At 35.1% G+C, this 27707-nt stretch overlaps 2 protein-coding genes across 2 annotated transcripts; both read right to left on the bottom strand.

Moving 5' to 3' along the window:
- Nucleotides 1–46: 46 nt before the first annotated feature.
- On the bottom strand, nucleotides 47–3997 carry LOC128218353 (uncharacterized). Its single transcript, XM_052926002.1, has 5 exons — nucleotides 3850–3997; nucleotides 2911–2931; nucleotides 1837–2124; nucleotides 651–836; nucleotides 47–475 (listed from the first exon to the last, which is right to left on the bottom strand). The coding sequence occupies exons 1-5, from the start codon at nucleotides 3917–3919 to the stop codon at nucleotides 273–275; spliced, it is 768 nt and encodes a 255-aa protein (XP_052781962.1). The 5' UTR covers nucleotides 3920–3997; the 3' UTR covers nucleotides 47–272.
- A 15839-nt stretch (nucleotides 3998–19836) lies between these two features.
- LOC128218128 (uncharacterized) lies at nucleotides 19837–27504 on the bottom strand. The gene is made up of 5 exons (XM_052925678.1): nucleotides 27365–27504; nucleotides 25500–25520; nucleotides 22885–23163; nucleotides 20649–20840; nucleotides 19837–20144 (listed from the first exon to the last, which is right to left on the bottom strand). Exons 1-5 carry the CDS (start codon nucleotides 27432–27434, stop codon nucleotides 19939–19941), a joined length of 768 nt encoding a protein of 255 aa, XP_052781638.1. The 5' UTR covers nucleotides 27435–27504; the 3' UTR covers nucleotides 19837–19938.
- Nucleotides 27505–27707: the final 203 nt, after the last annotated feature.

Genomic DNA, 27707 nt, shown 5'->3' with positions numbered 1-27707 from the left:
AATACTGAACGCCAAGCTTCTAGGCATATATCATAACTAAGAGATGTAAAAAACTTCAGCTTTTATTTAAAAGAAAGCGAGGAATATTTCAACAAATAGTAGTTTGTGTATTTATTGCATGCACTTTATTTTAATGTTAAAATATAAATACATGTACATCGGAAAGCATTACATGTATATAATGAAAAAACAATTTTGTGAATATTGCGGTTAAGAATTAACCATTTCTTTTTCCCGGATTCTAAATTTATAATATTGACGTCAGTTCCTGTTTAGTTCGCACCAGTTCCGGCATAGTTGACGTAAGCAGAAGCGCATGTTTCGTAGTACTGGTTCCAGACGAGACCAGAAGGGCAGCTGTTCACAAACAGATCCCCCCACAAATCACACTGTATATATTTAGTTGGGTCCGGGTGAGGCCAGAAAAGCTTGTTGGCAGCGATGTTTTCAGGTGAGCAATTGTTAGCGAGGGAACCTGAAAAAATAAAATTAAGATGTTTCAATGAACATCGAACTGTGTTCGTTTGATTCCGATAAGAAATGCGGTAACTGTGAAGTTCAACTGCTTGAATAACATTAATATCATATAAACTTCACAAACAGCTATTTAAATGCTTAGATTTTTTGAAAATTGTCAAATGAAAAATTACCAGTTCCTGGAGCGACAGTGCTACCTCCGCCTCCGGATACAGTTCCAGGTACAGTTCCGGTTCCGCCACTGGCACCGAAGTTGTACCTACAGGAGAGGCGGCTCTGATCCCAGATTAGACCATTTGGGCAATGAAGGACATTGGGATGCCCAAGCAAATCGCACTCGATGAATGCCGTGCTGTCATCTGAAATGATGAGTTGTTTCTATATACTAAGTGATTAATAAACATTACAAATATATATACTACTTTATTAAGTTGTCATACACCATGTACGTATATATAATGTTTGATTTATGACTTAGTATATAGAAACAACTATATATATATATAGTCATAAATCAAACATTACACACACACACATATATAATGATTTATAAAGTTTGAATACACAATATATATTGTTTCGGTAATATTAACTTATTAAATTAATGATTTAGATATAAAAATCAGTGTTTTTGATATAATTACAGGTACAGTGAACCCTGCTTTAAAGAAGGGCCCCCTGCCTTATCGGGCCATTCCAAGTTTTACAATATAAAGTACGTGGATAAAGCGGCCAACTGTATAACGCGGTCGCGGTCACTAATTATTGACCCCATTAAGCCATATTAACACTCTTTAGCGGCTACTAATCCCTTGCCATTGACACTTTCGCTAATTATTGTTCCAATGCACAGCTTTAATTGGACACAGAAGTTTACGGAAAAGTACGACATCCTCGGATATTTCCGTCATCCAATGAAAATGCATATAACATTACATGATTGCCATCTTATATGAAATGAATTCTACGATAATTTGTTAATTCATCTATTCATTTCAAGTGTAATCTTGATCTTAGAGGACAGACGTGCATGAGAAAATTACAGCACAGGAGCGACCATCTTTACGCTATGTCCTTATATGCAGCATTCTTCTGTAAACAAACACAGAGTGTGAGCTGGATCTTAGTGGTAAGGACGCGAGTCTTGCACACAACACGTCGTCTTTAGTTGTCGAACACATGTGGCAAGTTATTTTAAAATCTGTTGTTACAAGAAACAGTTCTTGTTCATATTTAAATGAGTGAGCACATCATCTTATATTTGACCTTTAAAACCATGTTAAAGGCAAAAACGCTCCAGCGGCGCAGCAAACTAGTTGAACACAAATTGCATTTTATGGAACGAAGAAGGAAGCTTACCAGGGACGGCAAAGTAGATGTGTCCGTCAGCGAGCGCCTGGGCAGTGCAGGGATTTCCATTCACTAGGTTAACAGCAGGAATGTTGCTTCCTTCGGAGGGCGCGGGTTTCGCGGTTGTTCCACACGTTGACGTCAGGGGGCTGTAGAGCATGTTCTCTGGGCACTGAATGATGTACATGCGTCCAGATCGGTCACACTGGATGAATTTGGAGTTGTCGGAGGGGTGGGGGTAGTAGACCTGCGAGCTCGGGTTGTTGATACAAGGGTTGGGGATATTTTTGAAATAATCTGTAAACATACTCATTGATTATATTGACATACCGCTCAAAAGTGCTGTAAAGTTTCATAGCTCCGACCAATACACGCGCTATTAATGGCAATATGAGCGACACAAATTTTGGAGACAAAAGGACAGGCAGACACTTTTTTAGAAGAACAGACGTACAGACAGGCGGGCAATGAGAAATCAAATACGTCTTTTATTCAATGCGTTCCGAGTCATTGAATTGTTGCTAATGTTTATATTCCGAAATGATGCATTTTGGTCGTAAATTATAACTTTCTCCTGTATTAAAGTTAAAAAACTTTGAAGACTTTAGAGGGGGCGCTGGGTTCGCTACCCCTGGAGTGTGACGGGTGATGGGGTAACGCATGATTTGTGCAGTAAATGAGTATTCGGTACGGTAAAACTGCACCCTCACAGATTGACTATTTTGACCAAAAAATGTTGTCTTGGAATGAGCCAAAAAATGCGTTAATGTCTTAAAACCAATGATAAAGGACTGCTGACAAAATGTCAGATCGTAATTTTTCATATATACGTCCTAAAATTGCTGTTATGGCTGAAAGCGTATCTACACTTTAAGAAAAAACCGGCAGTTTTCCCCGCAATTGAGATCTGTTCTATTGTGCGTTATCTTATATGACTAAATTGAAGGCGTTGATACCAAAATCAGCTGATTTTGAGATCAAAATCAAAACTGGCAAAACCTGTGAGAGTGCAGCTTTAAGAAGAAGAACGGGTCGTAGGGTACTCTATAGTGTGTATAATACTAAATACAAAATGCTACTCACCTAGGCAGTTACTGACTTGACCTGCAAACATAAAATAACATCATTTGAAAGTTATAGACCAGAAATATGGAAATGAGTTCGACAGACAAAATTAAGCTCAGTGAACATTTCCTAGTTGTTTTTACTTTTATTTTAAAACCCCTATTCTCTCATTATGACACCAGTGCAATTAGCAGGAGCTGCACAGCAGGGGATTATCTTGCCAAACATTTCTTAAACTAGCAGTGTGTCTATACCACGTGATAAATTAAGTCATATATGCTACATCGGAAGGCAACATTTTGCTTAAAATTAACATTTAAAACAAAGATTACTTTTGTTTTACAATTTCAATTTAAATCAAACAAAGGGCACTCTTTGCCGCTTAGAGAGCCCCGCCTTCGTTTTATTACCGGAGTTTGTTAAGGTGATTAGTTTCATCAAACAAACCTGATTCCAAAATAATGTCTCGACAGTGCTCCGTCCGACGGCCGTATTGTGAAAAGGTTTGTCGAAGTGTTAAAAGAAACTAAACTCTCAATCAAACTCTGATAAAAGACCGAAGGCTCTGTAAGCGGCGTAGACTGTGCTATGTTTCATTTGAAATGGTGAAGAAATAGTAACGTTATCTTTGTTTTAAGTCTTTATTCGAAGAAACGACGTTGCCTTCCGACATAGCATTTATGACGCAATGTATCACGTCGTATACACACACTGACTACTAGGCCGTTAAGCAAAATATTGCCCGACGTAGCATATATGACGTAATTTGTCACGTGTCATACACACACCGAATCTACAATGCCTAAACTCGATTTCAGAAAACGCATCATATTATTTCCTAAAATGCACTTGCAAGTTAGGCGAAATTAAATTGTAATATCCGAAGTACTAGCAATATAGTAAACTAATTCTCAAATCAAAATTGTACATAAAACTATAAATCACAAAACAACTCACGCTTTTCCCTATAAGGTCCCGCAGCCACGAACGCCACCATCAAACTCAAAGCCACAATTTTGATCATCATGAAATATTTTAATTATTACCCGGAAAAGAAAAATTAGTTAACTGATGTGCACCGTATGCTTGAGGCGCAGTGTCTTTATATCCTAGTTGGTAATCGCGTGACAATAGGACAAGCCTTATCAGCATATCAATGAGGAAAAAGTGTCGTTTTTTACAAAGGGATGTTAAAATGTAACTCTTTTTCGTTCTTTATAAACTACAGAATGACGTAACAAGCTTGTAAAATTAATTCACGTTTTGACGTTGACGCCATGCAATTAAATTTGTTTGATAAAACATTACAATTAATTAATTATATAATTCAAAAAAATATGAACTACTTCAACTGATGTACGGAATACATCCGCATACATTTCGATTAAAATGGCAGAAAAGTTCCGAATGTTTTGTTGCTACCGTAATGAGCATAGTTGAATAACAGCAGGCATTGTACGAAAACTATAAATACAATATATGATAATTCAAAACGGATCCTAAATAGTTATATGATAACACATCAACCCCCCCCCCCCAACTTGGAGAGTATTTACTCATGTATTTAGTCTGAGTTAGAGACTAAAATTCGTAACTGAAAATCTTCATAAAGATATGTAAAATAAGTATCACCACAATATTGATAATGAAACATTGCGTAGTCACCTCTGTCAAAGGAATAAAACCTTTGAAGTTCAGCTTTTGATTTAAATTTCCCGTTTCTGATTTTTAGTTTCAAGTTCAAGAATGTTAGTTAATATAAGACAGGGTCATATTAATAAAACTTCCTAAGTCAATTCATAACTTATTTCACTTTCCTAATTTAAGTATCTCTTTATTCTTGTGAAATAAGATAAAATTTAAGAACTTCAGAATTTCCTAAATACCGTATTGAAAAAAAACACTCTTGAATGTTAATAACACTTCTTCATTGCATTTCATTTGCCTGACTATGACAGTTTTAAGAAATCGACTTAAGTTAGGAAATGACTTACAATACTTGATGAAAAAGTCCCCAGGGGTCGTATTAATAAAACATCTTAAGTCATTTCCTTACTTAAGTTATTTTCTTAAATTAAGATCCCTCTTATCATATGGGATAATGGCTTACTAAATTCTTAATTCCTTTATTGCCATTGCCTTTTTTGAAAATACATTATTTTATGTTAAAAACACTTACATTTTTCTTAACATTTGGTTCTTGATTTTTTTTGTAGAAATTGACGTCAGTTAAGAAATGACTTCATATGTTTTATGAATACCGGCCGAGTGTTTTTCTTCCTCTGACCACTTTGTCAATGAGGCCGGGGCCATTCTGATTAAGAAATGTTTCATTTTGACATAAATTGGGAATATAATGATCGTTTATGAGATACGAGTAGGTAAATCATCGCTCTTTAGTACTATGAAGGTTTTCTAATCATTCATACCGCGCGAATTGGTGTAAATTACGTTACTGTTAAAACGTTACATAAAACGAAACGTTTATATAGAAATAATATGTTACACAAAGTGCTTATACAAATAAAGTCATGTTATTTTGCATTTTATATCATATATTTAAGGATCAGACTGTATATGCAAAATTTATTAAATAAATAAGAATAGTTATGCTTCAGCGAAATTGTTTAAGAATAGCATATTCCATTTAACACCTTTTTAACAAGAACAGGAAGGATTTAAACATAGACAGAAAAGATATGATAACAATTGTTTCTTAAAAGGGGTAAGACACCAGATGGTCCAACAATACAGTATTTCTTCAAACCAATCCTATAATTATCAATAAGAACTAGTATGAGGCCGATAGTACATCGTTTTACATCATCAAAATAATATTTCGTCGCTACAGCTGAGTTTCATCCGTTTAAAAACAGCGCGTTAAGTTTTCCCAGCGTATAGTTTGTATATTAAGCTAATTGAAATCACTTGATTAGTACAGATACATATAGCGAAGCTATTTTTAAATTCATTGGGATTTACCTGGTAGACATTCCGAATTAGAAAAATACGCAAAAACCTGCAAAAGATACATGTGCCGTAATCGATGTGAAAGATCACGAATTAAGTAAGATTCAATGCGTTGTACACAACGATATCATTTGTTTTATCAATTTTCTTACAATGGTATCATCTTGTGTCTAGTCCCTTTAAGAATACAACAACACTTCAATAAAAAACGGTTCATGTTTCTATTCAATTCATTAATTTTAAAATTTTAAATCAGGAATTCTATTTGGATTTTTAACATCTGTAATGGTTACGAATTTCGGTTCAAAATTGCTCGGACCCCACCCCACCCACTCAACAGATTGCATGCCCATTTGTATTGAACGCCCCTCCAGAGAAAGCCAGGGTGGTCCTTGCATTGTTTATTCGTTTACTTCCTGACAGAATGCAATCTTTAAAAGGAATACACAATAAACAACCATATCAAATAAGGCCACACATACCACAGAAAGACAATTGCATAACCATCATTTTCATATGGTCTATAGTCATAAATGAATACAGCATGAAAACAATGCTGAGAGATCATAATATCGTAATAGCCAATGATTAAAGGTGTTTTTGGCTGACGAAAGCGTTTTTTTATCTATATAAATAACAACAACACAGATATGTCAAACTTTATAAAATGAAAACAGATACCAATACAGTTTGTCTCAAATAACAAGTTCAGAAAATATCGTTGACTAAACATTTTCTTTATTAATAAGCGAGTTTTGACACCAGTAACCCAAATCAAATTTACTTTTGTCTTAACACACGAATAATTATCTATTTGGTGATAAAACTACGTGTATTGCGCCTTAATGAGCTTTAGATGGGCGATAGTTACACAGGCACTCAGTCACGACTTAAGATAGTGTGATGAAAATCTCAATGAAGCTTCTAAGCTACCCATGTATGTAGGCAAACTCCTAGATTATAAAGGGCAAAGTTGCAAAACACCTGGTTTCCAGCCTTTTTTATGCAATCGGAACACCTCGCCTATTTCCCATGCATAACAACCTCGGACGAATATGGACGGTTTACAATATCAGAATGCTTAACATTTAACTGCGCTGCAAGTAGTTCGCGTAGTAATTTCAATTTAGCAGCTAAGCCTTATGACTTCTATGAATGTTATGGCGTTTTGGTTTGTAAATCAAACTAGTTTCAGTTTCAGTTTTGCAAATGAATAGTGTTGTGTGCACAGTTTTAACAACATGGTGGAGCTTCTGCAATTAGACATAAATTCTGAATTTCTTCAAAATAATTGATACCGCAGATGTCTTAACTAATTGTTGTTTCAACTAATCTCTCAATCAATTCTGGTAAAAGACCGTAGGTGGGGCTGTGTAAGCGGCGTAAACTGCGCTATGTTTCATTTTAAATAGTAAAGAAATGGTGAAATTGTTTAAAGTCTTTTTTAAGTCAAAATATTGCCTTCCGACGTAGCATTTACGACGTAATTTATCACGTGGTATACACACACTGTTAAATAAGTGTCTGTGTTTGCTTTTAATTGATTTGTTTTACCAGGTTACACTTTTAAGGAGCACTATAAAAAAATTATTCGAACATTAAGTGATATCTACTAGGCTACGCATTCTCCAGTTAAAAAAGCGCCAAAATATCGCTGATAGTTTTTATCTGTACATGTTTTTATTTTGTTTTGATCATTAAGGTCAAACAAATGTAGCATTAAAATGCATTTAATTTTAACAAAAATAAAAGTCTTTTGCATCAACCTATATCGTTAAGCTAATTTTAAGTTACAACTATTATCATTTTCTGCATGTGTTTACCCATTTATACTAGGCATTTTCTATTTATAATTGAGAATTGAGTAAATTGAGTAAATTGAGTGTCATACTCAAACTTTCTAAAGCTTACTTCGCACGCCGCCTTTTTACATAGGATGTTATTGATTGACTATGACAAATGGTGAAATAAGAATCATAATAGAAGTTTGTGACTGTATTATTAAACTTTTTTTCCATTTTTATTATTGTGTAAAGGTTAAAAATACAGTTAATAAATTACTTTATTTCTTAATTTCGTAAACAATAGTTCTTTGTTTCCACTTACCCGACATATACTATTTTCTCCACCTTACCCTATATTTGTTCTTGCGTTTTAATCGATATGCGTTTTTTTCAGCAGTGTTCTAAATGAACGAATTTATTAAAGTGAACATGCTCATATTTGACCATTTCTTTTTTGGCATTCTGTTTTGCCATGAACAGAATGTGTGTTTATATAAACATAATGTTTTTTTTATAAACAGAAAGTGCTGTTTTGCCATGAACGAAATGTGCTGTTTTGCCCTGAACAGAATGTGCAAAACTGTCCATGTGCTGTTTTGCCATAAACAGAATGTGCTGTTTTGCCATGAACAGAATGTGCTGTTTTTCCATAGACAAAATGTGCTTTTTTGCCATGATCAGAAAATGCCATTTTCATAAACATTATGTGCTGTTTTGCCATGAACAGAATGGGGTTTTTCATAAACAGGATGTGCTGTTTTGCCATTAACATTACGTGTTTTAAGAAATGTCAATGGAAGGACTTGCGAAAAATCAAGTGTCATCTGTGACGCTCAGTGTACTTATACAACAACTGGAAACGTTCGATTGACTTCCAAGAGCAGCACGCTTATAAATACGTGTGATTTAATCCGCTTATTATATTGACCAACTTTTGACTTTATATCATACATTACAATGAATGGAAATGTACACGTATACAACTAATATAGAGTACTCAGAAATGCACATTAACATGAAAATGTAACAAGAATAGAAGTTAAAAAATACATTACTTTACATTTAGTATAATTTTTTCGATACTTTTGTTTCCACACATTATTGTTAAAACATATGCATTGTGCAATGTGAATAGTACAGCTTTAACTTTCCCTTTTGAAAGGTCATGCTTAACTTAAATGAATATAAAATTTGCTTATTCACTGACTACATTGACAGATTACAAATGCATGTGCAGGACCTATATATGTGTACAACCTAAGTTACGTTTTTAGACAAATTTGAAAACCTTGGTTATATTCTTTTCACCATATTGTCAAGAAACCATTTACTGTGTACTTTATCAAAGGATAAACAAATGGTTTATACCAATGTTATATTGTAAGACGAGTAAGTTTTGTAACGAGTCTGTTCCGATTTTCGCTACCTTTCGCTAGGAATAGACACACAATCAAAACCTACCTCACATTATTACGTATTTATATTTTATTTTGCGTGTTTATATTCTTGTACATTTTGTTTATTGACACACCCTAAATGGAAAGGTTATTTTACACCATGCATCTTATATGTTTGAAATGTGCATTAAGTAGAACATCAGAAATAGTGAGTAGAGCATTAGAAGCCATACTATTGTAAATGTATAACGGATTTGTCTTTATGATTGAAATTACTTAAGAATATTATACAATGTATTTTTGCGTGCGGCAAATTAACAGTCCACATCTTTGTTTTTCATTTATCATTTTTGAATTCAATACATGAACAGATTGAGAGAAAATTAAAATATAACATTTTATCCAAAAATAAGGTGTTATTACAAACCAATGCATCTAATTCTAAAATCAATTTGCGCAATGCAGTAAACATAGATCAGTCGTACTTAATGATTTCTAATACAATTGTGATATAATTAACATGCAAAGAAATACATACAAAAGTATATAAATTATAAAAAGTAACACATTACTAAGTTTGATATTAATTTAACACTATTGTCCACACACTTATTTTTAACAACACTACATCACGCTTTTTAGTTTACTTTTTTGAGAGCCCATATCATACTGCCTTTTAAAAGATTATAAACATACGTTTACATATACCCTAAATAGAAACCAAATTTTTCACCTTATCTCTGATATAAATAGCTAATATTGGTTACGCATCGTTTGTAAAGTAATTTAGAATAAATCAAATGATCTAATGGTCTTGAGAAAAAACACTGATACATACAATCTACATGTTTTATAATGCGTTATGGTTTCTTATTACAATGATTTTGAAATGGATATTTTTTAGCATATGGAGACGAAAATAGCAACACTTAATGTTCGCGAATTAGGCAATTATCAGAAAAGGAAACACATGTTTGAATGGCTTAAATTAAATCATTATGATATATGTATGCTTCAAGAGGTACACTGTAAAAAGGAATTGATTCAAAAATGGAAAACAGAATGGGGGGGGGGGGCTGACTGCATATTTAGCGGAAACAAATCAAATAGTGAGGGTGCTGTATTTCTTTTTAATCCAAAACACAAAATTTAAATAAAACAAGAAACAGGACTGATAGAAGGTAGACTTTTAATTGTTGACATAACAATACATGACTCAGAAATTTCATTGATAAACATATATGGGCCAAATAAAGATGATCCACTGCTTTTCTTACAGCTTGAAAATTATATTCTCAACAACAACGACAAAACATTTATAATAGTGGGAGACTTTAACACAGTTTTAAACGAGAATTTAGACAAGAAAAATGGCAAAACTGGAACTCATAAAAAATGCAGAGCAAAATTATTGGAAATGTTAAGCTCCTCAAACTTAAGCGATGCATGGAGACTAAAACATCCCGAAAAATTACAATATACTTGGCACTCGAACAAAAAACCTCACATCCACTGTAGACTTGACCACTTCCTAGTTTCTGATGATTTAATAAACATTTTAGAAGAAACTACTATAAATCCCGGCTATAAAACAGACCACTCACTGGTATCAATTAGTTTAAACACGTCGAAGATAAAACGAGGCCCGGGGTATTACAAAATAAATAACTCTGTGTTACTAGACCCAATTTATCAAAACAGCATAAAAACCTGCATAAAAGAAACGGTGAGTAATAACACCGAAAGCAATGCAAATACGCTTTGGGAACTGATAAAAGGTTCAATAAGGAATGAAACAATTAAGTTTACAACTCATCTTAAAAAGATTAAAAATAATGAAAAAACAAAACTGCAAAATGAAATACAAACATTAGAATCAGAACTCAATACGAATAACAAAAATGAAATTGATCAAATATCTGAAATTATCTTAACTAAGAAACAAAAACTAGATGAAATAACACAAACACAACTAAACGGTATCATATTAAGAGCTAAATCAATTCACGTTGAACACAACGAAAAGAACACGAAATATTTTGCCAACCCTTGAGAAGAAACGCGCTGAAGGAAAATCAATAAATACTCTAAAGGTTAAAAACGAGAGAATAACAGGTATAGAAAAAAATCTTAAACGAGGAAGTGCGATATTACACAAAATTATACTCTAAAGATAAACAAATTAAAAAAGAAGACATGGAACCCTTTCTAGAAAACCCTTACAGAACACTTAACGAAGTTGAAAAACATACATGTGAAGGCCTTTTGACCAGCTACAAATGTGAACTAGCCCTTAAAGATATTCAAAACAATAAAAGCCCGGGCTCTGATGGATTAACTGCAGAATTTTATAAAACCTTTTGGAAAGACATACAACAACACCTTATTAAATCACTTAACTACTCATTTACTACAGGACATTTAACACAACTTCAGAAACAGGGATTAATAACACTTTTACCGAAACTAAATAGGACCTTGATGAACTAACTAACTGGAGGCCCATTACATTACTTAACGTAGATTATAAAATAGCAACTAAAGCCATTAACAGTCGAATAAAAAGTGTTACCATCAATTATAAGTCATGAACATTCTGGGTTTGTTAAGGGTAGATATATAGGAGAAAACGTAAGGGTCATTTTTGAAATCATAGAATATTTACAAGAAAACAAAAAAACAGGACTCTTATTTTTGCCGATTTTGCTAAAGCTTTTGACAGTTTAAACCACAGTTTTATCCTTGAATACATAAAATCATTAAAGTTTGGACCAGATATTTTAAAATGGGTAACTCTATTCTACAACAACCTTCAGAGTCTGATAATCAATAATGGACATTTATCGCAGTCATTTGGACTCGAAAAAGGCGTTTTACTGGGCTGCCCATTGTCGGCTACATTGTTTATAATTTGCTTACAAACACTATTTAACTATATTGCACTAAACGACGACATAAAAGGAATTAAAATTAATGACAACATTATAAAGCAAACCTTTTTTGCCGATGATTCAACATTTTTCAATAATGGTGACAAAAAATCCTTTGAAACACTCGTACAAACCCTAGAAATGTTCAAGGCCTAAACCTGAACACCAATAATTCAATTATTATGAAGGTGGGATCATTTGAAAACTCAAATATACAATTTTGTAATACCAAAATATTATGCTACCACTTTAGGAATGACATTTACAAATGATAGAAATGCAAATATTACAAGAAATATTGATAAAAAAAATTCAAGAGTTTAGAAACGTATTAAAACAATGGCAACACAGAAAACTGACACTGATGGGAAAAGATACGGTAATAAAAACGTTTGCTCTACCTAAGCTCATTTATCCATTTACTGTATTAGCTAATCCAACTAAACAAATGATAGATGATATAAAAAAAATACATTTTTGATTTTATGTGGGATGGAAAACCGGATAAAATAAAAAGAATTATCCTTTACCAAGACTACGAGCACGATGGACTTGAGCTTACAGATAAAGAATCATTTTTGAATTCAATTAAAGCATTATGGATATAAAAATATATAGACCCGTCAAATAATGGACTGTGAGTGTGCGTATGTGTGTGCGTGTGCGTGTGTGCGTGCGTGTTTGTGTGCGTGTGTGCGTGTGTGCGTGTGTGTGTGTGCGTGCGTGCGTGTTCGTGTGCGTGTGTGCGTGCGTGTTTGTGTGCGTGTGTGTGTGTGTGTGTGCGTATGTGTGTGCGTATGCGTGTGCGTGCGTGTGTGTGTGCGTGTGTGCGTGTGTGTTTTGTTTTTGCGCGTGCGTGATTAGTTTTTTGATATTCTGAAAATATGAAACAATATAGATATGTTTTTGATTTATAATGTGTTTGAGATTATCATTCTGTTATTATATTATCTATGTTCAAAATAAATGAGAAAAAACGTGTCACCTTGAACGTTGGGGTCGTGGGTTTTGCAATTTACAGCAATTTACCGCCTTCGTCGAGCACGTGTGCAAAGTTACTTAAAACTACCTTGTTCACGACAGTTTGTCTTTATGCACCGACACAGGTGCAATATATAATCCCTACGTGCATGACAAACTAACAGCAAGAACACGACCAACGATACTCTATGTATAGGCATATAAGTAGCATTCCATAATGATAAAACTTTAAGTGTGACTTTGAAATTAGAGCATGGGTCGTGGGTCTTGCTCGCGACATATCGCCATTATGTACAGAAGACATGACTGTGCTAATATATTTTAATCCGTCTCTGCGTATGACACGATAAAAGCCCGGACATGGAAACTATTTGTGCATATATGCAGGATTACATTATGAATAAACTTTAAGTGTGGCCTTGAACATTTAAGTAGGGTCGTGGGTCTTGCACTCAACGCATCGGCCGTATGTACCGAAAATATGTGCTATTTTTTTTAATCCGTCCCTGTATGACAAAGTGATAACCACGACATAGCAAACTATACTGTATGATGATAAACATGTATGCAGCCTTCCATAATGATAAAACTGTAAATGTGACCTTGACCTTTGCAATGGGGACATGGGTCTTATATGCGACACGTTTATGTACAGATCACATGCGACAAGTAACTGTAAGATTCCTCTCTGCATAATAAAATACACAGGCCAGACACGACCAACTTTACTCTATGTGAACAGATGCAGCATTCAATATTGATAAACCGGTAAGTGTGAACTTGACCGTTGCGGTAGGGACGTGGGTCTTGCACGCGTCACGTCGTTTATGTACATAACACATGTGCCAAGTATTTTAAAATCCCTCTCTGCATGACAAGATTTACTGGCCGGACAAGACCAACTATACTCTATGTGAATAGAATCAGCATTCCATATTTGATAAACCGGTAACTGTGACATTGATGACCTTGACCGTTGCGGTACGGTATTGAGCGCGGCACGTCTTCTGTATGTAAAAAACACATGTGCCACTATTTGACTATATTGCACTAAACGACGACATAAAAGGAATTAAAATTAATGACAACATTATAAAGCAAACCTTTTTTGCCGATGATTCAACATTTTTCAATAATGGTGACAAAAAATCCTTTGAAACACTGTACAAACCCTAGAAATGTTCAAGGCCTAAACCTGAACACCAATAATTCAATTATTATGAGGGTGGGATCATTTGAAAACTCAAATATACAATTTTGTAATACCCAAAAATTTGTATGGACATCCGATTATGCTACCACTTTAGGAATGACATTTACAAATGATAGAAATGCAAATATTACAAGAAAGAAATATTGATAAAAAAATTCAAGAGTTTAGAAACGTATTAAAACAATGGCAACACAGAAAACTGACACTGATGGGAAAAGATACGGTAATTAAAACGTTTGCTCTACCTAAGCTCATTTATCCATTTACTGTACTAGCTAATCCAACTAAACAAATGATAGATGATATAAAAAAATACATTTTTGATTTTATGTGGGATGGAAAACCGGATAAAATAAAAAGAATTATCCTTTACCAAGACTATGAAAACGGTGGACTTACGCTTACAGATATAGAATCATTTTTGAGTTCAATTAAAGCATTATATATAGATATAAAAATATATAGACCCGTCAAATAATGGAGACTGGAAAGTATTCTTTCATAGAAAACTAAAAAACTACGGTCATGAACTACTACTAGAATCAGATTTTGATCAAACAGTTATAGATTATATAACACCGAAAGGAACTTTCCTAAATGATGTACTAAAATCCTGGTTAAAAATAAAAACCACATTTAATGAAGAGAAGTCGAAAATAAATGTAAGTAAAACAATAATTTGGAATAACAAAGAGATAAAACAAAACGGCCACACACTGTATTTTAAAGAATGGTACCAAAAAGGCATACAATTCTTCGAACACATATACGACTACAGGGTAAATGAGTTTTACAGTTTTGAAGAAATAAAAAGCTTATACGACATAAATAAAAACGATTTCTTAAAATATTTGACACTAGTTAATTGTATCCCAATTCATTTGAAAACGAAGATTAAATCCGAGAATATCAATCAAAACAGACCCCAAATAATTACAGATAAAATAAAGGAATCGAAACAAACAAATAAGTTTCTATATTCGACACAACAAAAAAAAACAAAATCAAGCCATCATCAGAAACTAAATGGCAACTAACATTCCCGAATATAGAAAATATTGGATGGAAAAAAATATATAATACAATCTATATAAGCTCGAATGATACATCATTACGAAATTTTCTATATAAATTCTTACTAAGAATAATACCCACAAATACATATTTGCATAAATGTAGAATAAAAAATTCTAACTTATGTGATTTTTGTAGTGTACAAATCGAGACAATAGATCACTTATTTTGGGACTGTTAGAAAGTTAAACCACTATGGAGTGCCTTAAATGACTTTATCAAACAGCGATCGATAAATATCGTTATAACGAAAGAAATAGCATTTTTCGGTATCCATATCAAATTTAAACAAACACCAACATGTAATTTCCTTATTTTAATAATGAAATTTTATATATTCTTAATGAAATACCGAAACACTATCCCATCATTCAATGCCTATTTACAATACTTAACTCTCAGGCAATACAAAACGATAGATATGATTACCACACTCTCAAATGGAATGTATTAAAATTATAATAATTTTAAGATAATCAAGATACCGATTGTATACAGAACCAGAATGCATATAAATAGTATAGATTCTTTTTTTTCCTTTTTTTTACACAACCACATAGAGTAAAATCATGAATAAGTGAAGGGGAAGTGTTAGTGTGCGTGTGTGTGTGCGTGTGTGTGTGTGTGTGCGTGTGCGCGTGTGTGTGTGTGTGTGTGTGTTTTGTTTTTGCGCGTGATTTAATATTCTGAAAATATGAAACAATATAGATATGTTTTTGATTTATAATGTGTTTGAGATTATCATTCTGTTATTATATTATCTATGTTCAAAATAAATGAGAAAAAAAGTGTCACCTTGAACGTTGGGGTCGGGTCGTGGGTTTTGCAATTTACATACCGCCTTCATCGAGCACATGTGCACAGTTAATTAAAAATCCCTTGTTCACGACAGTTTGTCTTTATGCACCGACACAGGTGCAATATATAATCCCTCCGTGCATGACAAACTAACAGCAAGAACACGACCAACGATACTCTATGTATAGGCATATAAGTAGCATTCCATAATGATAAAACTTTAAGTGTGACTTTGAAATTAGAGAATGGGTCGTGGGTCTTGCTCGCGACATATCGCCATTATGTACAGAAGACATGACTGTGCTAATATATTTTAATCCGTCTCTGCGTATGACACGATAAAAGCCCGGACATGGAAACTATTTGTGCATATATGCAGGATTACATTATGAATAAACTTTAAGTGTGGCCTTGAACATTTAAGTAGGGTCTTGGGTCTTGCACTCAACGCATCGGCCGTATGTACCGAAAATATGTGCTTTTTTTAATCCGTCCCTGTATGACAAAGTGATAACCACGACATAGCAAACTATACTGTATGTGCATATACATGTATGCAGCCTTCCATAATGATAAAACTGTAAATGTGACCTTGACCTTTGCAATGGGGACATGGGTCTTATATGCGACACGTTTATGTACAGATCACATGCGACAAGTAACTGTAAGATTCCTCCCTGCATAATAAAATACACAGGCCAGACACGACCAACTTTACTCTATGTGAACAGATGCAGCATTCAATATTGATAAACCGGTAAGTGTGACCTTGACCGTTGCGGTAGGGACGTGGGTCTTGCACGCGTCACGTCGTTTATGTACATAACACATGTGCCAAGTATTTTAAAATCCCTCTCTGCATGACAAGATTTACTGGCCGGACAAGACCAACTATACTCTATGTGAATAGAATCAGCATTCCATATTTGATAAACCGGTAACTCTGACATTGATGACCTTGACCGTTGCGGTACGGAATTGAGCGCGGCACGTCTTCTGTATGTACAAAACACATGTGCCATGTTGTTTTAAATTTCCTCCCTGCGTGACAAGATTTACTAGCAGGACACGACCAACTATAGGCTATATAAATAGATACAGCATTCCATATAAATAAACCAGTAAGTGTGACCTTGACCTTTGCGGTAGGGATTTGGGTCTTGTACGAGACACGTCGTATTTATATTTACACATTTACCAAAGTAATTTTAAAATTCCTCACTGCTTGATAAAATTTACGGACTGGACACGAAAAATAATACTCTATGGGGATAGATTCAGCATTCCATATTGATAATCCTGTTAGTGGGACATTGACATTCTAAATAGGGTCGTGGGTCTTGCCCGTGACACGTCGTCGTTTTGTAGCGAACACATGTATTGAAGTATTGACAAAGGGATGGCATTTAAATATTGATAAAGTTTATAGTTTTTGTACATTTTGTATTTATAAAAATGTATCTGTTGTTGAAAACGGATTCCGTTTTCTTATTGACTGGCCCTTATGTAACTAAGGTATATATATATCTTGTAAACATGGAAACTATTGCTTATGGTTGAACTAAATTTAAAAAAAAAATATGACTGAAGTATAATTTAATTCTATTATTTCAGTATCGAAGTATTTGAAGATGTTGTTTAAGTTAAGGGATGATTTTTGAAAATGATATCGAACCACTTTTCTATTTATTATTTTCGATACTGTTGTTATGAACCATGTCAAGAGACATATTCTTGTACATTTATCTGGATTATATAAATGTTGTTGTAAAAAGACATTGAACACTGTAGATTTTTAGTTTGGGCCATTGGCCTTTGTTAAGAAATAAAGTTCTATTGTATTACATAGTGCTGTTTCGTGTAATTTTAAAATCCCTCCCTGGACACCGAAGAAAAACTAATAATATTGTATATATGGAGAAGCCAAGTATCATCAGCAGTCAGTGATACGCCTTAATGTTTGTGATGTTCGCAAAGTACTGGAAGAGTAGCAACAAAGAGAAATTATGGCTGTTGCTGGTTTTTAAGTGTGCAGAAAATAGCCTCTGTTTTTGAAGGGTTTAATTGTTCCAGCCATTGCTCAGATCATTCCGAGATTGTCTCTAAATCTGACTTAATTGTACTCTCTGTGTATTTGGTGCTACTTGGTGAATCTACAAGCGAGATATCATCTACTTCTTGAAGATGCTAGAGTATCAGCAAAATCGTAAATGTAAATAAGGGAAAAGCAGTGGACCTAAAACGGAACCTTTAATGACCCCAGCTGTGATTTACTTAAAATTAGAAATAGAAGTACCAACAAAAACCTTTTGAGACCTATTTAGAAGTAAATGAGGTAACCATCTTAGAACATTTCCTGAAATTCTGTATTCCTGGAGTTACAATATGAGACCAAGATTCCAAACTCTGTCAAACGCTTTGGATATATCACAAAAACAATACTGGTTGATTGTTTGTCATTTAAGGATAAACACATTTGGTACATATATATTAGCTGGTAAACCGTCGAGTGGCCACAAATAAATCCCGACTGGTGCTTTTGAATAAGGTTATTTTGGTGCATATTATTGAGCAAGTGTTGTATAAGTGTTTAAACATGATTCGTTCCAAGACCTTTCCAACAACACTTATCAACATTATTGGTCTATAATTGGACACGGAGGTGCGGCCACCCTTTTAAGGAGCGAATTGGATCATTCAAAAATTAACTTCGTCTTTATGTACCGAACTACATAATGACAAACATACAGCCCGCACAAGGACAACCGCATGCATAGACGGACGTACGGTGCGATTTTAATCTGTCCAACTTCGGGGGTATAAAATTAAATACAAAAAAGGAATTTATATTGTTCCTACTGTTTCGAAGCTACCAGTCGCTACCAATGAGCAGATTGTTATTATATACTGCATGTCATGTTTTTCCTTTCCGGATAGAAAATTCCGACCCGAGGGAACCTGTGTTGCGAGGTAACGAGGCTTGCCGAGTTACCGGCTACGCAGCGTGACCGAGGGTCGGATTTTTCTATTCGCAACAGATGATCGATAATGTTTCTAGCATACCTTGAATTACATTTTGTTTGTGAAAAAATACATAGAAAATCGCATTTTTGTACATTTCACCAAACAGCGATGATGTTTACTGACTTCATGACGCGCAGTAATTTTTGTACAGTGCATACGTCAAGAAGTTCCTTCAGTATCACGTCTTTTAAGGGTTATTTTGTATTCTTTTGTAGATTTCTTTTTTGTAAAGATAATGTTTATGGAACTAATCTATTGAATGCTCATAATTATGGTTACATAGAGTGTATAATAAAAAAGTATTACGTCACAGCGCGTGACTCATCTGGCATGGGGGTACCAGATGGAACTTTTCAGCACGGCTGAATTCACCGAAATTGCCTATCCGGTGTGCTAGAAAAACATAGAACTTGGCAATGTAATCAACCGAATACTGTACGCCATGCAAAAATCATCCGTAACTAGGCATATCATAACTAAGAGATGTTAAACTCTTAAGGTTTTTTTTTAAAAAACGAAAGGAATATTTCAACAAATTGTATGAAAGGTTTAAAGATTTATTGCATGCAATAAGAGTAAAACTTACATTTTACATTAAAATGTAAACACACCGGTTATATAAGCATAAATTGTATATATTGAACAAATTGTTGTTGCTGTCCTTTGTCAGTTATACATTTGTTGTGAATTCTGCGGTAAAGAATTAACAATTTCAATTTCCCGTCCATACTGAAATTAATATTTCGTTTGCAAAGTTTTCTGTCCCCCCCCCCCCCCATATAATCCATCGGTTCCTTCGGCGTTGATTCGTTTTGTCCGAAGTTTACCGAAATTCGTACGATTTCATAATATTTTTAATTGACGTCAGTTCATGTTTATTTCGCACCTGTTCCGGCATTATAGTTGACGTAAGCGGAAGCGCATGTTTCGGAGTACTGGTTCCAGATGAGACCAGCAGGGCAGCTGTTTACAAAGAGATCCCCCCACAGATCACACTGGATAAATTTAGTCGGGTCCGGGTGAGGCCAGAAAAGATTGCCGGCAGCGATGTTTTCAGGTGAGCAGTTGTTGGCGAGGGAACCTGAAAATAAATTTAGATTATAAAATGTACATCGAACCGTGACCGTATGATTCCGATAAGAAATACGATAACTGTGAATTTTACAGGTTGAATAACATTTAAGCTGCACTCTCACAGATTGAACGTTTTGACAATGTTTTTATTGTTACGAGCCAATTTATGTGAAATTACATTGATATAAGACTGCTGACAAAACATCAGATCGCAGATTTTCATATTTAAGTTCAAAAATTGATGTTTTATGCATTTTTTTAAACCGTTAGTAACGCCATAAAATATTAATTTTCGAACGGAAATATGAAAATCTGCGCTCTGATCTTTTGTCAGCAGTATTATATCACTGGTTTGCAGATATTAACATCCAAGACAAAAGATAAAAAGTTGTCAAAACGGTAAATCTGTAAGAGTGCGGATTTAACATCATAATTATTTAAATGAATTAAATACTTCACAAACAGCAATTTGAATGCTTAGATTTTTCAAAATTGTCAACTGAAAAAATACCAGTTCCTGGGGTGACAGTGCCCGTTCCGGTTCCGGTTCCGGTTCCGGTTCCAGTACCAGTTCCGGTTCCGCCATTGCCCTGGAAGTTGTACACACAGGAAAGACGGCCCTCATCCCAGATAAGACCAGCTGGGCAATGAAGAACATTGGGGTGCCCAAGCAAATCGCACTCGATGAATGCCGTGTTGTCATCTGAAATGATGATTTGTTTCTATATCCTAAGTGATTAATAAACATTACATATATATATATATCTTATATCGATATAGAAAATAGTGCTTTTGATATAATTACAGTAACAGTGAAACCTGCTTTAAAAGGCCCTCTGCCTTATCGGGCCACTCCAAATTTTAAAATATAAAGTACGTGGATAAAGCAGGCCAACTGTCTAACGCCACCATATAATCACTCATTAGCGGCCACTAATCCCTTGTCATTGACATTTTCGCTTAAAAATTGTTCCAATGCACAGCTTTAATTGCACACTGAAGTTTACGGAAAAGTACGACATATATATTATTATTATATTTCCATCATCCAATGAAAAACGCTTATAACATTACACGATTGCCATCGTATTTGAACATTCGGAACTCCTCAGCCATTTTGGTCGAAAACAACCTCGGATGTATATGGACATCGATTTACATACTCAAAATCGGCATGTTTAAGTCGGCTGCAAGTAGATCGCGTAGTAATTTAATTTAGCAGTTAAACTTAATGACTTAACTCATGGGAGTCTTAAATATGTTTGCAATAATGCACTTCACTGGTAATAAATTTAAACTTAGATCAATAAATATAAACTAAACACAGCATTTGATTAATAATATAATTGAAAATAGATACAAACTACTTCAACTGATGTACCGGCAAACATCTGAGGTTGTTTTTGATAAAAATGGCCGAGGAGTTCAGATTGCGTATATGAACTGAATCCTAAGATAATTTGTTAATTGTCCAGCTTGTCCCTTCTAAAGCCGGTAAGCTTTTTTCCCCCTAATTTTACGCATTAACTTGTTCGGTGTACAATGATGCGAAATTGTGACCCCATATTATTTACAAGATACAAGTGACAAGAATCGTTATTTAAAGTCGGGTATGTGTTACCAAGAAACATTAGCTCAATGAACATTTTCCGACATGAATAACAGACATACATAACATATGAAATAATTATAACAATAAGCTTGCGACCTGGAAATTGGAAGCATTTAAAAGGGTTTAATGTGTAGAAGAAGAATATGTTACAATTAAACCGAGTCAACATTGCAAACACTTCGTTTTGACCTTGACCGAGGTCATTTTATTTCCATCTTAAGATGAAATTAACAAAAGATATCACTGAAAGTGACGAATGCCTCCGAAGAAGTACTCGAGTGTCATTCAAAGATCAGTAAGAAAAGTAAACAGTAGCAATTAAATGTGTCACTGTGGATAGAAAAAGTAATTAAGTCGGACGTACGGACCTTAGATGTAGGGACATGGTGCTTGAACGCGAAAATCTCGTCTGGATATGCCGAACACATGTGACAAGCTATTTTAAAGTTAAAGCCCGATACGTCCTTCTATACTCTATGTCCATATCCATATATGCAGCCGTTAAGAAACACTAAGTGCGGCCTTGGCCTTAGAGGTTGGAACACAGGTAGTTCACGCGACACGTCGTTATGACACATGTCAAGCACATGTGGCAAGTTATTTTCAAATCTGTCTTTAAATAAGAAAGTTACAGCACGGGCACGACCATCTATATTATATGTCCTTATATGTAGCATTCCACAGTAAACAGACACTAAGTGTGATCTTGACCTTAGAGGTAAGGACACAGGTCGTGCACGCAGTCTTGGTATATCGAACGAATATAGCAAGTTATTTAAAATTATGTCCATATATGAGAAAGATACAGCCCGGACATGATAACCCATTCTCTTTGTCCTTATATGCAACATTCCATAGTAAACAAACACAAAGTATGAGCTTGACCTTAGAGGTAGGGACACGGATCTTGCACGCGACACTTCATCTTGGGTTGTCGAACACATGTGGCAAGTTATTTCAAAATATGTTCTTACAAGAGACAGTTGTTGTTTATATGTATGAGTGTGTTTAAATGAGTGAGCGCATCATCAAATATTTAACCTTTAAAACCATGTTAAAGGCAAAAAACGCTCAATTTGCGCAGCATACTAGTTGAACCCAAATTGCATTTCATGGAACGAAGAAGGAAGCGTACCAGGGACGGCAAAGTAGATGTTTCCTGCGGCGAGCGCCTGTGCAGTGCAAGGATTTCCATTCACTAGGTTTACAGCAGGACTGATGGTTCCTCCGGAGGCCGCAGTTGTCCCACACGTTGACGTCAGGGGGCTGTAGAGCATGTTCTCTGGGCACTGAATGATGTACATGCGTCCAGACCGGTCACACTGGATGAATTTGGAATTGTCGGAGGGGTGGGGAAAGTAGACCTGCATGCTCGGGTTGTTGATACAAGGGTTGGGGATATTCTTGAAATAATCTGTAAAAACACTGATTATATTGAGATGTACCGCTCAACAGTGCTGTAAAGTTTCATAGCTCCGACCTATACACGCGCTATTAATCTCAATATGAGATATTGAGATGTACCGCTCAACAGTGCTGTAAAGTTTCATAGCTCCGACCTATACACGCGCTATTAATCTCAATATGAGATATTGAGATGTACCGCTCAACAGTGCTGTAAAGTTTCATAGCTCCGACCTATACACGCGATATTAATCTCAATATGAGATATTGAGATGTACCGCTCAACAGTGCTGTAAAGTTTCATAGCTCCGACATATACACGCGCTATTAATCTCAATATGAGATATTGAGATGCACCGCTCAACAGTGCTGTAAAGTTTCATAGCTCCGACCTATACACGCGCTATTAATCTCAATATGAGATATTGAGATACCGCTCAACAGTGCTGTAAAGTTTCATAGCTCCGACCTATACACGCGCTATTAATCTCAATATGAGATATTGAGATGTACCGCTCAACAGTGCTGTAAAGTTTCATAGCTCCGACCTATACACGCGCTATTAATCTCAATATGAGATATTGAGATGTACCGCTCAACAGTGCTGTAAAGTTTCATAGCTCCGACCTATACACGCGCTATTAATCTCAATATGAGATATTGAGATGTACCGCTCAACAGTGCTGTAAAGTTTCATAGCTCCGACCTATACACGCGCTATTAATCTCAATATGAGATATTGAGATGCACCGCTCAACAGTGCTGTAAAGTTTCATAGCTCCGACCTATACACGCGCTATTAATCTCAATATGAGATATTGAGATACCGCTCAACAGTGCTGTAAAGTTTCATAGCTCCGACCTATACACGCGCTATTAATCTCAATATGAGATATTGAGATGTACCGCTCAACAGTGCTGTAAAGTTTCATAGCTCCGACCTATACACGCGCTATTAATCTCAATATGTGATATTGAGATACCGCTCAACAGTGCTGTAAAGTTTCATAGCTCCGACCTTTACACGCGCTATTAATCTCAATATGAGATATTGAGATGTACCGCTCAACAGTGCTGTAAAGTTTCATAGCTCCGACCTATACACGCGCTATTAATCTCAATATGAGATATTGAGATGTACCGCTCAACAGTGCTGTAAAGTTTCATAGCTCCGACCTATACACGCGCTATTAATCTCAATATGTGATATTGAGATACCGCTCAACAGTGCTGTAAAGTTTCATAGCTCCGACCTATACACGCGCTATTAATCTCAATATGAGCGACACAAATTTTGGAGACAAAAGGACAGGCAGACACTTTGTGACAGAAAAACAGACGTACAGACGGGCGGACAATGATAAATCAAATACGTCTTTCATTCATTTTTTTCTGCGTCATTGAATTGTTGCTAATGTTTATAATCCGAAATGGTGCATTTTGTTTGTATTCTATTACTTTATTTCTCTTGTATCAAAATAAAAAAAGCGTAACTTAAGATTTTAGAGGGAGGCGCCGGGTTTGCTACCCCCTGGAGTATGATGGGTGGTGGGGTAACGCGAAATTTGGGCAGTGAGTGAGTATTCGTTACGTTAAAGCTGCACTCTCACAGATTGACCATTCTGATAAAAAACAAATCCTGTCTTGGAATGCGGCAAAAAATGCGTACATGCCTTGAACCAAATGCTACAAGACTGCTGACAAAATATCAGATCGCAGTTGTTGACATTTACGTTCTAAAATTGCTGGCGAAATGCGTTTCTTTCTAACACTGCGGTTTTCCAAACAATTGAGATATGTCCTATTGTGAGTAATCATATACGACGGTATAAAAGGCATTGGTAACAAAATCACCTGTTTCTGAGACAAATACACATGATACCCTGGGCAAATCAGCTGTACAAATTGCGTACTCATGAATACTTAATAAGGTAAAATCCAGCCGCTTGATTGGTCGCATGAGACACTCATGCGGTGCGGAAATGACCGAGAAGTTACGGATGTAATCTCGGTTCGAAATAATCCAATGAGATCACGGCTTACAAATCGCTTTAGGCAGGATATTGTTAAATATGCCGATAGCTCTTCACAAAGGAGATTCTTTCCTTCTGGTTATCGGCTATTTCATTGGTTGGAAAATGCGAATGAATATTCAAAGTAAATATATATTGTACTAAGTTTCTATAGCAAATTTGCCCAGGGTATCATATAGGTTATGATATGCTGGGGTGCCGAGAATGAGACAAAAACTAAAAGTCAAATCTGTAAGAGTGCAGCTTTAAGAAAAAGAACGGGTCGTAGGGTACTCTATAAAGTGTATAATGCTAAATACAAAATGCTACTCACCTAGGCAGTTACTGACTTGACCTGCAAACATAAAATAATATTATTTGAAACTTATAAACCAGAAATATGGAAATGAGTTCGAGATCGCTTTAATGACAAAATTAAGCTTAGTGAACATTTCCTAGTTTTGTTTTACCTTTATTTTAAAATCCGTATCCTTTTCATGAAATTTATTCAAATGGATTTATAATTTATACAGTTCTGTTGCATGTTTTAAGATTCATGTTTTGAAAAAAATGCAATTTTCTACAGAGTTGAACATTCAATCTTTGTTACTCCTGGCAATTCAAAAACACATTTTTTATGTAATTGTCCTTTTGTTGTCTGAACGTGCCCTTTAACATTTAAAAACAAAAACTTAGTAATACTTAGCAAGTTAATTCTTAACAAATAAGAATGGACAGAGTGAGCGTATCGAACGAGGCCTTCTTAATCATACAGAAATTACTTCAGGTCATCTAGCTGACTATAGTGTATAGGATGAGTGACAGTAGGCGGACCTTCAAACACCCTTAAAAGGTGAAATACTTAATGATTAAGCTTAAAACTGATTGATTTTATTGGCTTAAAATGCAGGTTGTATTCTAATGAATATGTTTTTTTTATTAAATATTGTTAATGTGTTTCAAATAAATCTCGGTGTGTGCAAACCACGTGATTAATTGCGTCATAAATGCTACGTCGAAAGGCAAAATTTTGCTTCGAATGAAGACTTGAAACAAAGATAACTTCACTATTTCTTCACTATTTTAAATAAAACATAACGCAGCTTACGCCATTTATGGAGCCCCGCCTTCGGTCGTTTGATTGAGGGTTAAGTTTCTTAAAACGCTTTGACAAGCCTTTTTACAATACGGCCGTCTGACGGAGCACTGTCAAAACATTGTTCTGGTAACAGGTTTGTCGAAGTGTTTGATCTTATCAAACTCCGGTAAAAAAACGAATGCGGAGCTCTTTATGTGACACATTCGGAACTCCTCGGCCATTTTATCGAAAACCACCTCAGATGTATGCCGGTACATCAGGTGAAGTAATTTTTTGAATTATATCATTTATTAAATGTAGTGTTTTAGAGTTGCATTTATTGATCTAAGTTTAAATTGATTGCCAATGAAGTAAATTATTGCAAACATCATTAAGATTCTCAAGAGTTAAGTCATAAAGTTTACATGCTAAATAAAATTACTACGCGATCTACTTGCAGCGGACTTAAACGTACCACTTTTTGAGTATGTAAACCGTCCAAATACATCCGAGGTTGTTTTCGATAAAATGGCCGAGGAGTTCCGAATGTATGTGACATAGACTGTCCTTTGTTTAATTTGAAATGGTAATTTAGTAAAATTTAAGTAATCTTTGTTTTACGTCTTCATTTTAAGCAAAATATTGCAATCCGACGTAGTGTTAAACGGCCCGCTGTAGGCGGACATGCGTGCATAACATAACATTCCGTTATATACGGAAGTACATTCATAGACTGACATAGTACGTTGATGTGTTTGGTTGGTAATATGCAAATTATCAAAGCCCGGGCTCCGTGTGGATTGAGAATTTGCTGTATATAAAGACCAGTGGACCCGTTCAGGGTCGAGCATGCTTTTCTCTGAACGGATCTGTTGGCCTTGTTATGTTCGCACGTTTCAATAGCATATATGACGTAATTTGTCACGTGTCATACACACACCGAATCTACACCGCCTAAACTTGATTACAGAAAACGCTTCATATTATTTCCTAAGAAGCACATGCGAGTTTGGCGAAGTTAAATAATAAAATCCAAATTACTAGCAATATAGTTTATTAATTCTCAATTAAAAAATCACAGTTTCATTGACCATAACACAATAAATAACAAAACAACTCACGCTTTTCCCTATAAGGCCCCGCAGCGACGAACGCGACCATCAAACTCAAAGCCACAATTTTGATCATCATGAAATATTCTAATTATTACCCGGACAAGAAAAGTTAGTAAACGGATTTGCGTCGCATGCATGAAGCCCAGTGTCTTTATATCCGAGTTGGTTATCGCGTGACAATAGGGCAAGTCTTATCAGCGTATCATTGAAAAAATAGTGTCAATGTTCATTTTTTTACAAAGGGACGTTAAAATGTAACTCTGTTTCGTACTTAATAAACTACAAAATGATGTCACAAGCTTGTAAAAACAGACACTTCAACGTTGACGCCATGCATTAAAATTTGTTT

Source organism: Mya arenaria, chromosome 14 (assembly GCF_026914265.1).
Source record: "Mya arenaria isolate MELC-2E11 chromosome 14, ASM2691426v1".
NCBI classification, from domain to species: domain Eukaryota; kingdom Metazoa; phylum Mollusca; class Bivalvia; order Myida; family Myidae; genus Mya; species Mya arenaria.
Note: the sequence above shows the minus strand (reverse complement) of the source record. Positions and strands in the feature narration are given on the sequence as shown.